General features: G+C 49.6%; 1 protein-coding gene across 1 annotated transcript; it reads left to right on the top strand.

The window, feature by feature from the left end:
- Positions 1 to 769: 769 nt before the first annotated feature.
- On the top strand, positions 770 to 16,038 carry LOC133752066 (lupus La protein homolog). Its single transcript, XM_062182338.1, is given in 10 exon segments — positions 770 to 1,157; positions 1,160 to 1,407; positions 1,409 to 1,490; positions 1,829 to 2,367; positions 8,667 to 8,750; positions 9,825 to 9,907; positions 11,689 to 11,791; positions 13,116 to 13,205; positions 15,567 to 15,730; positions 15,852 to 16,038. Coding segments are annotated over 10 exon segments (1,905 nt in total). The 5' UTR covers positions 770 to 832.
- The last annotated feature ends 303 nt before the right edge of the window (positions 16,039 to 16,341 follow it).

Genomic DNA, 16,341 nt, shown 5'->3' with positions numbered 1-16,341 from the left:
AGTTTTCTGATTGAGAGGCAAATAGAACCTGACAGATGGGGCTTGATAATAATCTGTTGGGCTTTAGTACTTGTAAGTTAAGAGGCCCAGACCTATCTATCTCTTCACATGGGGTACATCCTAAGGGAGGTGTGAACCTTCTAGGGGAAGGCACTCTGTTGACTTTCATTATTTAGCTGGCCTAGGAGGAGAGCTGGCCAGGTAAAGGCAGGTGGCATCTCTAACAAGAAATTTACAGTTCTGCCTGCAATGTTGCTGACCCTACTTGGCCATACCCTCAGCTGCAGTGGTCACTTTGGAAGTTGGGCTGAGTGAAGGGCTTTTCAGCTTAGAGCCAATAAGATCTGTGGCTCAGACCTGGGCATCCTTCGACTCCAGGGCAGGTCCATTTCCAGTGATCCAACTCTTGGCAGAGCTGCCAGGGCTCTTCACAAGCTGACTTCTGCTGAAGCCCAGGCTTACCACATGGAAAGCCACTGCAGTAGACTGGCCTGTTGGGTCTCCTTGAGGGCAGATCACTGTACAGATCAGCCCCTAATAGGCCTGTCACCCATTGCTTCTGATGCCTCGCTTTCTTTTCCTCCTGGTTTGTGTTAAAGCAGACCAGAGGATGCAAGTCAAGGGAGTGCCCAAGTCCCATCTCTAATCTTCGGTGGCCTGAACTACAAGTCTATAGTCACAGGCATGTTCTGTAGTAGTTTTTCTAAGGTAGACAATGCCCATGAGGAAAATTATATTCTCACTTAAAAACTTTCTTTCCCGGAACTCGAGTCGCTGTCGCCGTGAGCCCGTGGCGCGCCTCCGCGGGACTGAGACCTTAAAGGTAGCCGCAATGGCTGAAAATGGCGACAGTGAAAAGATGGCTGCCCTGGAGGCCAAAATCTGTCATCAAATTGAGTATTATTTTGGAGACTTCAATTTGCCACGGGACAAATTTTTAAAGGAACAAATCAAACTGGATGAAGGTTGGGTACCTTTGGAGATAATGATAAAATTTAACAGGTTAAACCGCCTCACAACAGATTTTAATGTAATAGTTGAAGCATTGAGCAAATCCAAGGCAGAACTCATGGAAATTAGTGAAGATAAAACTAAAATCAGAAGATCTCCAAGCAAACCCCTTCCTGAAGTGACTGATGAGTATAAAAATGATGTGAAATCAGATCTGTTTATATTAAAGTCTTCCCAACTGATGCAACCCTTGATGACATAAAAGAGTGGTTAGACGATAAAGGCCAAGTGCTAAATATTCAGATGAGAAGAACACTGCACAAAGCATTTAAGGGATCAACATTTGTTGTGTTTGATAGTATTGAATCTGCTAAGAAGTTTGTAGAGACCCCTGGCCAGAAGTACAAATACACAGACCTGCTGACACTTTTCAAGGAAGATTATTTTGCAAAAAAAAAAAAAAAAAGAAGAAAGAAAGCAAAATAAAGTGGAAGCTAAATTAAGAGCTAAACAAGAACAAGAAGAAAAACAAAAGTTAGGCCGGCGCTGTGGCTTAACAGGCTAATCCTCCGCCTTGCGGCGTCAGCACACCAGGTTCTAGTCCCGATTGGGGCGCTGGATTCTGTCCCAGTTGCCCCTCTTCCAGGCCAGCTCTCTGCTATGGCCCGGGAGTGCAGTGGAGGATGGCCCAAGTGCTTGGGCCCTGCACCCGCATGGGAGACCAGGAGAAGCACCTGGCTCCTGGCTTCGGATCAGCAAGATGCGCCAGCCGCAGCGGCCATTGGAGGGTGAACCAACGGCAAAAAAGGAAGACCTTCCTCTCTGTCTCTCTTTCTCACTATCCACTCTGCCTCTCAAAAACAAAAAAAAAAGTTAGCAGAAGATGCTGAAATGAAATCTCTAGAAGAAAAGATTGGATGCTTGCTGACATTTTCGGGTGACTTAGATGATCAGACCTGTAGAGAAGATTTGCACATCCTTTTCTCAAACCGTGGTGAAATAAAATGGATAGACTTTGTCAGAGGAGCAAAAGAGGGAATAATTCTACTTAAAGAAAAGGCCAAGGAAGCACTAGATAAAGCCAAAGAAGCACATAATGGTAACCTACAATTAAGGAACAAAGAAGTGACTTGGGAAATACTAGAAGGAGAGGTGGAAAAAACAGCATTGAAAAAAATCATAGAAGATCAACAAGAATCATTAAACAAATGGAAGTCAAAAGGTCGCAGATTTAAAGGGAAAGGAAAGGCAAATAAAGCTGCTCCACCTGCGCCTGCTAAAGGAAAAGTGGAGTTTCAAGGGAAGAAAACAAAATTTGATCGTGATGATGAACGCAATGGAAATGGTGCAGCTGGTCCAGTGAAAAGAGCAAGAGAAGAAGCAGACAAAGAACCTGCATCAAAACAACGGAAAATGGTGCCGAGACCAACAGCTCAGCAAACAAAAATTTTTATTCTTCTTAATTAGCTTTTAAGCTGCTTTCTCTCTGGAAGCTTTTAAAAAGAAAACCGAACGAGGTCCACTTCAATATCCACCTGTGAGAAAGGAAAAAATTTGTGTTTAACTGGTCTTTTTTTGTTACTCAAATGAGGGTGTATTTTTTTATGTGTAGTTCTCTTTGTTATTCCAGATGATTCAAATATCAAAGGGAAGATTCTTCCAGAAAATTGCCTTTGTATTATGTGAAATTAATAAAATATATACTATATAAAAAAAGCAAAAAAAAAAACTTTCTTTCCCTTTGGTCTGAAAAGGAGGTTTTTTTCTACTTACTGTTTACTTCACTGATGGTGAAGTGAATCTAGCTATGAGATTATTATTTAAGCTCTTATTTTGGCTATGCTATTACAGAAAAATGTTAGCCATCTCTTTTATAAGGTCTAAAGATTAAATTGTGCGTCCTACAGATTCCTTTATAATAGAATTAGTTTCCTACCTTGAGGAGAATAGAGAAATGAAAGAACAAGTTGGGCTTAGAATAGAGAAATGAGGGAGCAAGTCCTAGATCGCTTGCTGACAATAGCAATATTACATGAATGCTTAAGTTTACTGGCTAAACAAACTACACCATGTTAGATATTTAAGAGGTGTTTTCAAATACATGATTCTTAAAATTTATAGAAGGCATTGGACCTTCTGGTAAATGTTTTCTTAAATTGTTATCTAATGGTTGAAACTGTTTGCTAAGTATTCATGTGATATTGCTATTGTCAGCAAGCGATCTAGGACGTGACCATTTTCATCATCCCAGGGCAGATGGGTTTCAAATGAACCCATTCTACAGCCGCTGTCCCCAGCACTTCGCTCTCTCCACAGGAGGCTGGGAACATGGCACTAACATCCCTGGCGTATTCCTCTCTCTGTGTGTCTTTGCTTAATCTGCCCGTCCTCTACAGTGCCTTTCTACCTCTCCCCCTTATCTGAATCCTATCCTAAATGCCTGAATGCATGGCCATTTTCTCCCAGAAGGCTGCCCATGGCGCCCAGTGAAGTCCCCTATCACACACTCTCGTGGAGCATCTCACAGCACAGGCCACATGTGTCTGAACTCACCTAGGGTGACCAGCAGCCCCGGTTTCCCTGGGGTAGCTTCCTAGCCCATTACATCCCTCTTGCTGCAAGCACAGATGATCACAAATGTCTGTTAAGCTTATACACCCACAAGACGCACAGGCGTGAAGCGGCTCAGGGTCTCAAAGGCTGAGTCAGTCTGGTTCCAAGCTCACTCAGGCTGATGGCAGAAGGCATTGCTCCCAGGGGGCTGAGGTCCCATTTCCTTACCAGCTGCGAGTGGAAGCATCCTCAGCCCCCGGAAGCCACTGCCTTCCTCACCGTACGCTCCCCCCCCCCATCTTCAGAGCCTCTTAGATCCAGCTCCGAGTCACCCTCAGTTCTCCGACTCTGAGCTCAAGACTCACATTTGAAGGCTCAGCCAAGAAAATCAAGGCTACCCGGCTCATCTCTCTATCTTCAAATGTTTAAAAAATTCTTTATGTACTTGAAAAGTGGAGGGAGACTGAGGGGAGGGAGAGAGAGAGATTTCCCACCTGCTGGTTCACTCTCCCAAATGCCCATAATGACTGGAGCTGGTTTGGGCCAAAGCCAAGTGCCTGGAAATCAGTGCAGATCTCCCACGGGGGTGACAGGGACCCAAGCATGTGAGCTTTCACCTGCTGCCTCCCAGGGTGTACGGTAGCAGGAAGGTGGAATCAGAAGTAGAGGTGGAAACAAACCCAGGCACTCACTCCAATATGGAGTGGGGGTGTTCCAATAGAGATTTTTTCTTTTTTAAAGACATTATGTATGCATTTGAAAGGCAGAGTTATGGAGAGAGAGAGAGAGAGAGAGAGAGAGAGAGAGAGAGAGAGAGAGAGAGAGAGAGAGAGATTGTCCGTCCACAGGCTCACTCCCCAAATGGCTGTCATGGCCTGGCTGGGCCAGGTCAAAATCGGGAGCCTGGAACTCCATCCAGATCTCCCACATGGCTGCAGGGACCCAGGCACTTGGATCATCTTCTGCTGTTTTCCCCGACCTTTAGCAGGAAGCTGGATCACAAGTAGATCTGCTAGGGCCCAAACTGGTTGCCCATATGGGATGCCAGCGCTGCAGGTGGTGGCTTAACCCGCTGTGCCACAAGCTTAACCTCTGTGTCAAAAACTTGCCCGTAATCTCCCTGTATTAAAATCAATCTAGTTATGTCTGCAAAATTCCTTCACAATGACGTCTAGATTTAAAGCTTACTTGAATAACCAGGAAAGACACAGGTACAACAGGGGCCAGGAATTTCAGGATTTACCCTAGAATTCTTCCTCCCACAGTTGGCATGCAGAACATTCGGTGCTAAAGCTGGAAGTCCCTGGCTGATTGCAATGGCTGGTCACCCGACAGCGCATTCAGCAAGGTCAGCACTGGTCATTCATGTCTACTGCCCGCTCCTGATCCTAACCCGGAGCCCTGCACGTGACAGGTTCTTGCAGGACACCCTGAATCAGGGCCAGATGCATTAGTGCCGTGCAGAGCCACACACAGTGTGGGCGCCAAGCCAGACAGCCCGGCTTCAAATTCTAACTTAGTACCTTCGCGATCTTTGACTCAACACCTAAACTCTTGCAGCCTTGTGTATTTATTATTATTATTATTATTTCTTCTCCTAAACAAGGATAGTAACAATACTAAGACACTGACTACGAGGATTACATACAGTCGTGTTTGTTAAGCACGGACCCCAGGCTTCATGTATAGTATTTAGTCAGTATTGCCATCCTTGCAGCGACCATACCGGAGCTAGTGGAGTGCCAGGAACAGCGATCGCCTGGGTTGTCACATCCAGGCCAAGGTGCAAGGTGAAGTGCTGCCTGGCTGATGATTCACGGCCCCCACCCCACCCCCGCCATGCTTTGAAAAACAGCAGCGTTTCCCTGCAGCCATGTCCTGGCCAACCTAGGTAACTGAGCTGTCCTCCGAAAATCCCTGTGGTAATTTAGTGCCAGAAGCACATCTTCCTTCAATTTAGAACTTTTGGGTGGTGTAGCAGGACAGATGTTAAATATATTCTGCATGTGATTCCAAAGAGGAGGGGGTGGGTGGGTAATTCAGAATCCTTTGAACCTCTTAGGGCCTCTGGCTGAAGGTGCATGTTGAATGTGGCATTTTATAAAATTAAAAGAAAATAATTTTCTGCAAAAGCCGCTGTGGGGGCTCTGCAGACCAGAGGACATCTTGAGGTGATCTGAGCACCTCCGAGCCCAGGGCCTTTTGGACAACGTCTGGAGCCGGCACACCCGACGCCATGCGTGGCAAGTCAAGGATGAAGCTGTTTATGGAGGAATACCTCAGTTTCAGGGCATTTCGCGGCAAAAAAAAAAGAGACAGTCTTCTAGTGCAAACTTGTGCTATGAAAAGCACCCTAGGCCGGCGCCGTGGCTTAACAGGCTAATCCTCCGCCTTGCGGCACCGGCACACCGGGTTCTAGTCCCAGTTGGGGCGTCGGATTCTGTCCCGGTTGCCCCTCTTCCAGGCCAGCTCTCTGCTATGGCCCGGGAAGGCAGTGGAGGATGGCCCAAGTGCTTGGGCCCTGCACCCCATGGGAGACCAGGAGAAGCACTTGGCTCCTGGCTTCGGATCAGCGAGATGCGCTGGCCGCAGCGGCCATTGGAGGGTGAACCAACGGCAAAAAGGAAGACCTTTCTCTCTGTCTCTCTCTCTCACTATCCACTCTGTCAAAAAAATAAATAAATAAATAAAAAAGAAAGAAAAGCACCCTAATGGGATCTCATTGTTTCAGTGAAAATAATTTCAGCTTTACGTGGTTCTTTACAAAACAACAGGGCAGACACAAACAAAAGACACCCACACTTCTCCACTTCTCCACTTCCTCCTCTAAAGTACACAGCTTCAGCCTTAAAGAGGGATTTACTGCCTTTGCCCCAATCCAGCCAACCAGGTGGCCGCACAATCAGCAAAGCAGCAACAATTACAGCCGCTGCAGTTTTCCACTTCGCTGCTATAAACAAACAGAGCAATGGGGCAGACAGGGCCTGGGACATCAGCAACTTGAATAGAAAAGGAAGACAAACAGAACTGTGTCCCAGGATTTAAACCAGGCTTCTGGCAGCTCCAGCAGTTAAAAAAATAAAATAAAATAAAAAGGCTTCCTTCTCCCCTTCTTCTCCCTGCAACACAAATGTTCCAAGGAAGGGTCCCCTAATACCTAAGCTTAGCGGAGCTTAGCAAACTGCACCAGGGGCCATGGTGACCCCCACGACGAATCCCTGGAGTAAGCTGTCCGGGAGACAGCCGCCCCCACTGCCTGCTCCTCTTACCCTTCCTGCAGATAGTCAAGGACTTGGAGTAGAGAGAAAACTACAGACAAGTCCTGTCCCTTCGGTCCAGTTTCTTTACGAGACTTGCATCTCCCATCATGAACGTGATCGTTTGAAATATTTCTTCAATCTGTGAGCTGCTCGGCTCTGCTTGCCCTTGTCAATTAAAAGAAAGAAATTAAAAGGTGTGACCTAGCAGGGGAGACACCGGTGGCACACCCAGGGCCCAGGGTTCACTGGCTGGCTCTGAGCCCCGAGTCCAGCTTGCTACTAAGGCAGATCCTCGGCGGCAGCAGCGATAGCTCCGGTGATTGGGTTCCCGCCACCCATGTGGGAGACCTGGGCTGAGTTTCCTGCTCCTGGCTTCAGCCCCAGTGTTGAGGGCAGGTGGGGGATGAGCCAGCCATGCATGGACCTCTCTCTCTCTCTCTCGCTCTCTCTCTCCTGCTTTCAAAGAAACACATTTTTTGAAAAAATAGAGAAAGTTCCCTCATATAACTTTGCTGTAACTTACAGTAGTCTGTTTTAAAGTGTTTGTCTCTGGTTTTCTCTGGACTGGAATGGAATTCAGGGACCACTTAAGCCCAGGGCTTGAGGCACATGGCTCGCTGTCAGCACCTGCCTGGAGCTTCCTGGACCTACGGAATCAGAATCTGGGGGCTTACCCAAAACTCCATGCCTGGGATGGAGCCTGTTGGTGGATTTGCATCAGGGAATCACAAATGGTCTAGGGCTACTGCCCCCACCAATATCCCCAGTGCATGGATGTGAAAACTTGTGCTCTGGCCAAGGCTGTCCAGCACGTTAGTGGCCCACAACTGCTGCACAGCCTCCTAGCAGCCTAAAAAGCCCCCTATTGGGTCCACTGGGTGGGGGGGGGGCTGGTGCCGCACCCCACTAGCCGCTGTGGTGCATTCTCCCATGACAGAGGCCACTCTTCAGGGTTCCAGATCTCAGCAGTGGTTCTGCATCCAGGCTTCAGGAATGGTCCTTCCTTCCTTCCTTCCTTCCTTCCTTCCTTCCTTCCTTCCTTCCTTCCTTCCTTCCTTCCTTCTTTTTCAAAGAGGAGAAATCCATTCTTAGGCACGAGCCTCTGCAGAGCTTATAAGACCCCTGCTAAAAGTAAATATTAAAATAATATTTTAGTAAAGGGTTAAAAAGTTTAGCTGCTGGCAGTAGACATCCCTTAAAATAACTGTGTCTCCACCTGCCTGCAGAATAACCTTGGGAAACTACCTTGGGAAACTGCTCTGTGTAACTGTCTCATGCGATAACGCTTGCAGGAGTCCGGAAAAGAGTTGCAATAAGGTTCTGTGACCATTGTATAAACTTACCCCCTCCTTTGCTAAAATCGCAACAAGAGTTTGCCCTTCAAAATAGCTAATCACCAAACGCCCTGCATACATATGTTAATCAGGTGGCTATTGTCTTTAAAAACTGCTGTAACCCCTGCTCGGGGCTCTCGCTCTCTCGACCGCCTGTGGTGCTGGGGAGCCCGTTTGTGCAAACGCCTAGTAAAAATCCTCTTGCTCTTGCATCTACTGGGCTGGAGTTTTGGGTCTTTGGGCGACCACCCAAGCGCGTTGGATTCCCAGATTTGGGGTCCTTCAAGCTAAGCATGGAGTCACGAGAGCCCCAGCGGAGCACCAGCCAAGGGCAGCTCCAGATCTTGGATTCATGACTTCTTTCTTTGCAAACAAAAGAAAACAGTGTGGACTCCATCTGCCACCCCTCCAGTTCTGCCAGTGCAGTCAGCTACCGGGGAGGGAACAGCAGCTTTGGACTCACATGAAATGGCTTGTCCATGATTGAGCAAACCAAGGTCCCCACTTCCGGCTGTTGATTCTCTTCTTCTTTATCCTCTTTTCTCTGCTTCCCCCACCTCCATTTCAGTCCCCCTCCTTCTCCTGCTGGTCGCCAACAGCATCATTGTCATTTCCTGCCATAGAGGCTGGCACACCGGAGGAGGAGGGCCTGGTGAGTGGTGGCATTCACGGTGCAGTGATGTGATGATCACAGCTCGGATTTGGGCACCTGGCAGGAGGTCAGGGTTGTGAAACCACCATCTGACTTGCCTATGCAGTGGGCAGTTTCCTGGAAGTGTCTCCTGCCACATTCATTTGAGGTGGCCAAGCTAGCGATGGTTACAGCTCGTTCTGAGAAGAGAGTGAGTTGGGGGGGTCTCAGTGTTGAGCTGGTGGTCTCGGCTGGATCTGCCACTACCCAGCCTCAAGGGTGTTGCTCATTCCTGCCCGACAGGCCTCAGCTGCAGCCGAGGGGCTCTAACATGCCTGTAGCAGCCAAAATAAAACCCACGAACTTCAACCCCACCAATTCCTACCGTAGCTTATTTCATTTTTTAAAAAGATTTTATTTATTTATTTGAGAGGTAGAGTTACAGAGAGAGAAAAGGAGAGACAGAGGAAGGTCTCCCATCTGCTGGTTCACTCCCCAAATGGTCACAACAACCAGAGCTGGGCCAATCCAAAACCAGGTAACAGGAGCCAGGAGCTTCTTCTGGGTCTCCTACATGGGTACAGGGACCTAAGCACTTGGGCCACCTTCGACTGTCTTTCCAGGTCATCAATAGGGAGCTAGATCCAAACAAGAGCAGCCAGGACTCTAACTGGCAGCTATATAGAATGCTGGCACTGCAGGAAGTGGTTTAGTCTACTTTACCACAGCACTGAGCCCTACTTCTTTCATTTTTTAAGCATCACGATTTTGTGACCTGGGCTCCTCCTACATTCATTGCTACACTGAGCCATATTGGAGAATGAGGCAAGAGGAAAGAATGAGTTATAGATCCTGCTTGCAATTAAACTTTTTTCACACATCATGATTTTTTGCATTATTTTTTACTTTCAAAATATTTCATTAAAAGCTTATTACTTCGCTCACTGACTTTTTTGATGCACCTTCAATTTTGCATGTTAGTATTGCTTTGCCTCTAACTCTCCCAATGTGATTTCCTGTGGTTGGTGACCTAGTCCTAAGTCCTGCCATTTCCTCCTTGTGACCTCCTAGGATCTTCTTCTCCTTTCTGGTCAGGATGAAGGCAGAAGCCCCCAACTTGGCTTCCTGCTTCCACCCACTCTGGACCCCCATTCTTCTCTTTGCCCAGTGATTCCAGGGTGACTTTCTAGAATGTGGCTGCCACATCGGGTTGGCCTTCCATCTTCTTCTCTGCCCCCTGGTGCGGAGCAGCCCTGGCATTTGGGTGTGGTTGGCCTCATCCCCTAGTTAGTGAGACCCTCAGCAATATGCTCAGGGTGGCTCTGATCGCAGTGAGACGCTGGATGGCCCTGGGTGACTGCAGGGAGAGAAGACCCCTTCTCTCTCCTTGGCTCTGAGCTGGGTAGTGTGCAGATGTCAGGCCCAGACATGCTAGGGAAGTTTGACTGCTGGGAGAGGAGGCAGCCAAGGATGAAGGTGACACGTGATGGGGAGTGGAGCTAAGAGAATAACAGAGGGGACTGATGGAGCAGAATCTGGAGCCCCCTGCTTCTAGATGTTTCCATGCTGCACTACCGGAAGCTGTTGGTGGGACTCCTCCCTGACACAGCTGCACAGTTGTCCATGAATAGATGATGCTGTGGTCTGAACACGACTCCACACCCCTGAAACCCATGGTAAGATTTGGATTACCTGGCCGGTGCCGTGGCTTAACAGGCTAATCCTCCGCCTTGCAGCGCCGGCATACCGGGTTCTAGTCCCTGTTGGGGGGCCAGATTCTGTCCCAGTTGCCCCTCTTCCAGGCCAGCTCTGCTATGGCCCGGGAAGGCAGTGGAGGATGGCCCAAGTCCTTGGGCCCTGCACCCGCATGGGAGACCAGGAGAAGCACCTGGCTCCTGGCTTCGGATCAGTGAGATGCGCCGGCCGCAGCGGCCACTGGAGGGTGAACCAATGGCAAAAAGGAAGACCTTTCTCTCTGTCTCTCTCTCTCACTATCCACTCTGCCTGTCAAAAAAATAAATAAATAAATATTTAAAAAAAAAAGATTTGGATTACCGTGGTGGAGGTGATGGGTGGCAGGGCATTAGACGGGACCAGTGCCTTTCTCCTGGGAGTGAGCTCTCACCCTCGTGGAGCTAGAGTCCTCATCGCAAGAGCTAGGCTGCCCCTCACATGCAGGCTCTTTCCTGGCCACCTGTGCACCCTGTCACTGTTCACCATGCTATCATGCCTCCCTGGACACCAGCACTATGCTCTCGGACCACCCAGGCTCCTGAACCATGGCCAAACAAGCTTCTTCCCTTGAGACATTGCCTAGTCTCGGGCATTCTGTAGCAGCAATGCAACTGAGTAGGAGAAACGAGAGTTTAACCAGCTCTCCGTGATCGGGCTTTAAGATGACCTCCCTTGCTGCCTCCTGTTATAAACAATGCTGTAATCAACATCTCTGTGTAGCTGGCTTTTCTCTTTTTTTGGCATATGTAAAATAGTTTGCAGAAAAAAATGACAGAACATGGAATTGCTCGGCTGAAGGCTACATGTACATTTATTTGAATGGAAAATGCCAAATTATCCCCTGAAAAAGGAAAAACTGCCCTGGTAGAGTTTAGGAGCCGTCATGGGAGAACCAGTCGATGTACGGAACAGTGCACATGCCTGAGAGAGCAGATGTGAGCCCCAGCCTGCGCACAAGCAGGGTCCTGGAGGGCCTCTGCTGGGCCAGGTGTTACCTTTGAATAGCTGGAAAGTGAGGAGTTGGGGCCCCAGGGAGAGGCCAGGGTGTCTGGGTGAGCAGGTGCGGGTCTGTAGCTGTTTACCAGCTGCCATGAAAATGCCCATGTGTGCTCACCTATTTGCCTCTTCCTGCACCGATATCGTGATGTTGGGTGAGACACCACGTCTCTGTACTGTTCTTTTTTCAAAACTCTCATGGCTATATTGTTTTCTTTTTCTCTTCCAGATCAAGCGTGTGCAAGAGGCTGGGCTCGGATTTCCGGATGGCTGATTTCCTGCTCTGCTGGGAAAGAAGGCGCCACCCCTTCTGGAAGCTGATCTGTGACCAGGTCTGCTGGCCATCCTTCGGGATGTTCTGTGAACTAACTTGTTAAAACCACAAATAAAGGGGCAGGCTCTAGCATAGTGGTAAGGATGCCACTTGGGATGTCCCGTATCAGAGGGCCTGGGTTTGAGTCTCAGTTCTAACTCCAATTCCAGCTCCCTACTAATGCACACCCTGGAGGCAGAAGATGACACCTCCAGTACATGGGTGCCTGCCACTTGCATGGGAGATCTGAGTTGGAGTTCCCAGCTCCTAGCCTGAGACTGTCTTAGCCCTGGCCATTACAGACATTTGGGGAAAGAATCAGTGGATGAATTATGTCTTTTTCTCTCTTTTCTTTTTTAAGATAAATTATATTTATTATAAAGGCAGAGTGACAGAGAGAGGCTGAGACAGAGAGAAAGAAATTCTTCATCTATTGGTTTACTCCCCAAATGGCCGCAACAGTTGAGTTGGGGCTAGGCTGAAGGCAGAAGCCAGGAACTTCATTCAGGTCTCCCACATGGGTGCAGGGGCCCAGACACTTGGGCTGTCTTCGGCTGCTTTCCCAGGCATATTAGCAGGGAGCTAGATGGGAAGTGGAGTAGCCGGGACTCAACCCGGTGCTCTGATGTAGGATCTGGCATTACAGGCAGTTGCTGAGCCACAATGCTGGCCCAAGATCTCTCTTTCCATCTCTGTTATTCAGCTGGGTAAAGTAAGTTAATTAATTAATTAAAAAAAAACACAGTCAGGTGACTGCATGAGATATCTAAGTCTAAGGTGAAGCTGTGCTAGGAAGAAACGGCGGGTGGGAAGAGGAACCTCTGCACCTGCTGGACCCATTTTCAAATGAAAACGCTTGGATCAACAGAGGCCAAGTGACATGGGAAGTCCCCGATGGCAGCAGGAGGCACATGGGGACACTGAGCTCAGGGCTGTTTCCCCCACACCTCCATGCCCCAGGGCTTTTCTCTATAGCCACAGCCTCGGCCATTCCTCTGTGCTGTTTATTTCACACATCCTGCTTGCTCCCAAAATCAGGAAAGGGAGATGAGATAGCATTGGAAGAGTGTTGGAGCCCTTGTGGGTCGTGTCCCAGGCACCCGTGCAGATGCTGTCCATCTGAAGTGAAACCTCTCCTTGCCTTGTCGCGCCCTCTTCACTCCACCCTCCCATCATCAGCAACATCGTGGGTTATTTCTGGTGCCCATCTCTCACTCCCACGGCAGGCACCACAAGGTGAGTCCACCCACGAAGGGGCGGGACTTTGTGACACCATCATCACACACCCAGAACCACACCTGACACTTTGTCGCTGCGTGACTGAGCCGTGCTTGCGCTTGGAGGTCTGCAGCCTGTTCCTCCAGGGAGACAAGGAAGTTGACAGCCTCGAATACCCCAGCTCCGCTGGAGATGCAGATCAGGGCAGAAAACAGGTGAGGAAGCTCACAGCTAGAGGACATGGTCAGGAATGCTGGCACCCGGGCACAAGGACCACAGCCAGATAGCCCCGGGGAACTTCAGCAATTCTTTCTCCCCTTCACTGCATTTCTCTCCCAGACTTTCAGAGGTCTAGGAAGAGGTCTAGGAGGGAGATTGTTTACGATCTTTTTTTTTTTTTTTTTTTTGTAAACCTTAACCTCGGAATGCGCAGGAATGAGGTTCAACCTGGAATAATGTTGGAAAATGTTGGAAGCTGCGTTCGGCTGCTCTGCCTCCATTCAGCAGCTGTGTGGAAGAGAAAGAAGTGAGGTGTCAGGGGGTAGGATTGGTCAGTGTTGGTTTCTTGGGAGGACATGTGACACACGCGGCTTGCCAGCTCTTCTCAGGACCGGAAACAGCAACTACAAACATCCCCCTCCTTCACTCCTGCTTGGCCTCTGTAAGGGAGGGGCAGGACGAAGACCAGCTTTGCAGTGCTTGGTGAGTCTCAGAGTGCCCCGTGGACCGGCAGCTGTTGGGCAAATGCATTCTGTTTTGGTGACAACAGGATGCGATTCCTGCACAGTAAAGGTGGCGTACATCAATGGCAGGAGCATTTCTTCAGATAGCAACCTGGGATTTTTTTCTTACCATATTTTCCCCTCTCGTTCTGGGAAGATGGTTCAGCCTGTGGGGTCCTTTTCTCATGACTCTCTGGATCCTGGGATGGAAAGCAGGCATCCTTTAAGGTCATTGTCTCTCCCTTCTGGCTTTGCTTCAGGGAAGATGGTGCTGTCAGGGGAAGGAATAAGGCAGCTGGGGAGGCTGGAGAGCAGGTGCAACAGGGGATTGGGGTAGGAAGGGGAGAGTGGACTGGGGAGGTGCTCCCGGACTGAGAGTGGTGTGGGCTCCCTAACACACAGGGCCACAGGTGTAGCCAGAGCCTCGGGAGGGGCCATCATCTGTGCCAAGGCCACAGCCCTGGAACAGAGGCGCCACCAGCCAGCAAGGATGTCCACTGTGCTGTCCGAACAGCAGACGCCTCCCTGACTGCCGCCCATTTCCTCCCCTTGGTCCCTGCACTGGCTCGGCCGGGGGAGGGGTATGCTGCTTCCAGGGTGAGCCCTCTTCACTCGCAATGGCATTGGGGACTCTCTGCCTTCGCTGGGAACTGAAGACTCCTGGTCAGAATCAGTTTGTTTTAGAAAATTGTGTGGCATTTATTTCATGCCAAATTTGTGGAAGAAAAATCGCTGGCATTGTGGCGCAGCGGGATAAGCCGCCACCTGCGATGCCAGCATCTCATCAGGGTGAAGGTTTGAGTCCCGGCTGCTCCACTTCTGATGCAGCTCCCTGCTAATGCGCTTGGGAAAGCAGCAGAAGTTGATGCAAGTACTCAGGCTCCTGCGTTGGTGTGGGATGGCATCCCAGGCTCCTGGCTTCAGATCAGCCAGGCCCCAGCCATTGCAGCCATTTGGAGAGTGAAATAGCAGATGAGATCGCTACTCCATAAACAACACAATATTGAATGAATAGCGTCAGGTGACAGTGTTAGGGAAATGGCAACACTTGGGAGAGACCTGTCCTGAAAGAACCCTGTAGAAATCAGGAAATCACTGTGCCATTTTTGCCTCTGACACTAACAAGTTCTGTGACCTTCAGTAAGTCTTCTCCCAGCTGGGCCGCCAGTTCATTTTAGTGAAGGGACCAGGACCAAATGCCTGGCCCGTGTTACTGCGAATCTAGAAGGGATTTGGGAAATGTGACGTAATCTTGAAATCCTATTCTTAGCAAAGATCGTAGTTTCGGAAGCTGTCCCAGTCCTGTGAATTTCCACCTGAGAAACAACTGACTTTGCAAAAGCAGAGCTTCTGTCATTGTAGAAGCCAGACTGAACGAATGCGTCCTTATGGCTGTCACCTGCTCAGGCAACACTTGTTCACACACTTGCGGGCTCTCCGTGGGGATTCTAGTCTTCCTCAGGATTCTTACTTCTGGGAATCTTTATTTAAGAGAAGAGCGCCTTCGAAAAAAGCCAGTCCTTGTGCAGCGGGCTCATCTTTCCCCAGGGCTGCAGCAGTGGAAACATGACCACACGAGGCTCGGTGTTTGTTTGCTCAGTGACTTCCAGATCAAACTTGCTGTGTTTACAACTTGGAGACACGTTGTCTAACCACTGGCATCGCAAACCCAAATGGGGTGGGAGGCGGGCTGGGACTGCGCCCCAGCTGGGTTCTCTCTGCATCTCCCTGATGCCTGTTGGGAAGAGCACCTGGCACACTGGGCAGCTGCCTGTAGACGCTGGTTTTTCAAGGAGATCGACTCGATGCCAGGTTGCTATTATGGTTTTTTCCAACGTGATGCCTTGGGCCCAGGGAGGGGAGCGGACTGCGAGTACGATCTTTCCTGCGGTTCTCATCTCCTCCAGACCCAGTGACTCCCACTTTGAAGTTGCCTTCCATTCCCTGGAATCACAAGTGGTGTTAGTCTCTTGCCCGGAAGCCCCTGGGTACACCAATGTGGCAGGTCACCTGTTCAGGTACCCAGGGAGGCTCTGCAGAGCCTCAGCGTGAAGCCCTTGAATCCTTTCCCCTTTAAAAAACAAACAAAAAACCATGTGGCTTTAACACAGCCACCTCTCCGAAATCCCCTTGAACTAGATGCTCAGTGTGGCTAAGTGATGTCACGCGGGCCGACTTGCTGAATCCTTACCAGCTGCCACAAACCTCCTTCCAGACAGTGCGCTGCCTTGACTCATCCTGTCACTGTCCTGCTTCCGGGGAGGCACGGAGAGTGGGCATGGCTGGCAGCCTGAGCAGCCACCACCAGTGCTGCCTGGCGGGGTGACCTTGGCCGAGTCCCTGACCCTCCGAGCTCCAATCTCCTCTGCTCTCCTGCTTCATAGGGACAACCTGTGTCTCCGTGGGACACGCGCATATGACAGGACTTTGTTCAGGCACTGAGGAAGCCAACTATTCCATGATCATCAGCCTTGAGGTTCTATGGGAAGGTGGTTAATGGGGTCCAGGGGTGCTTTCAGTTGCTATGCAACTGGGGATATTTGTAGAAACAAACCTTGGTGATTGTGCAACGCTGACATCCCTGAAGCAGACATGAGGTGTCCCGGTGTCCTCGCAGCACTGCCCCTCA

The sequence above is a fragment of the Lepus europaeus genome, chromosome 23 (genome assembly GCF_033115175.1).
Source record: "Lepus europaeus isolate LE1 chromosome 23, mLepTim1.pri, whole genome shotgun sequence".
Classification (NCBI taxonomy): domain Eukaryota; kingdom Metazoa; phylum Chordata; class Mammalia; order Lagomorpha; family Leporidae; genus Lepus; species Lepus europaeus.
This window is presented reverse-complemented; position numbering and strand designations above follow the sequence as displayed.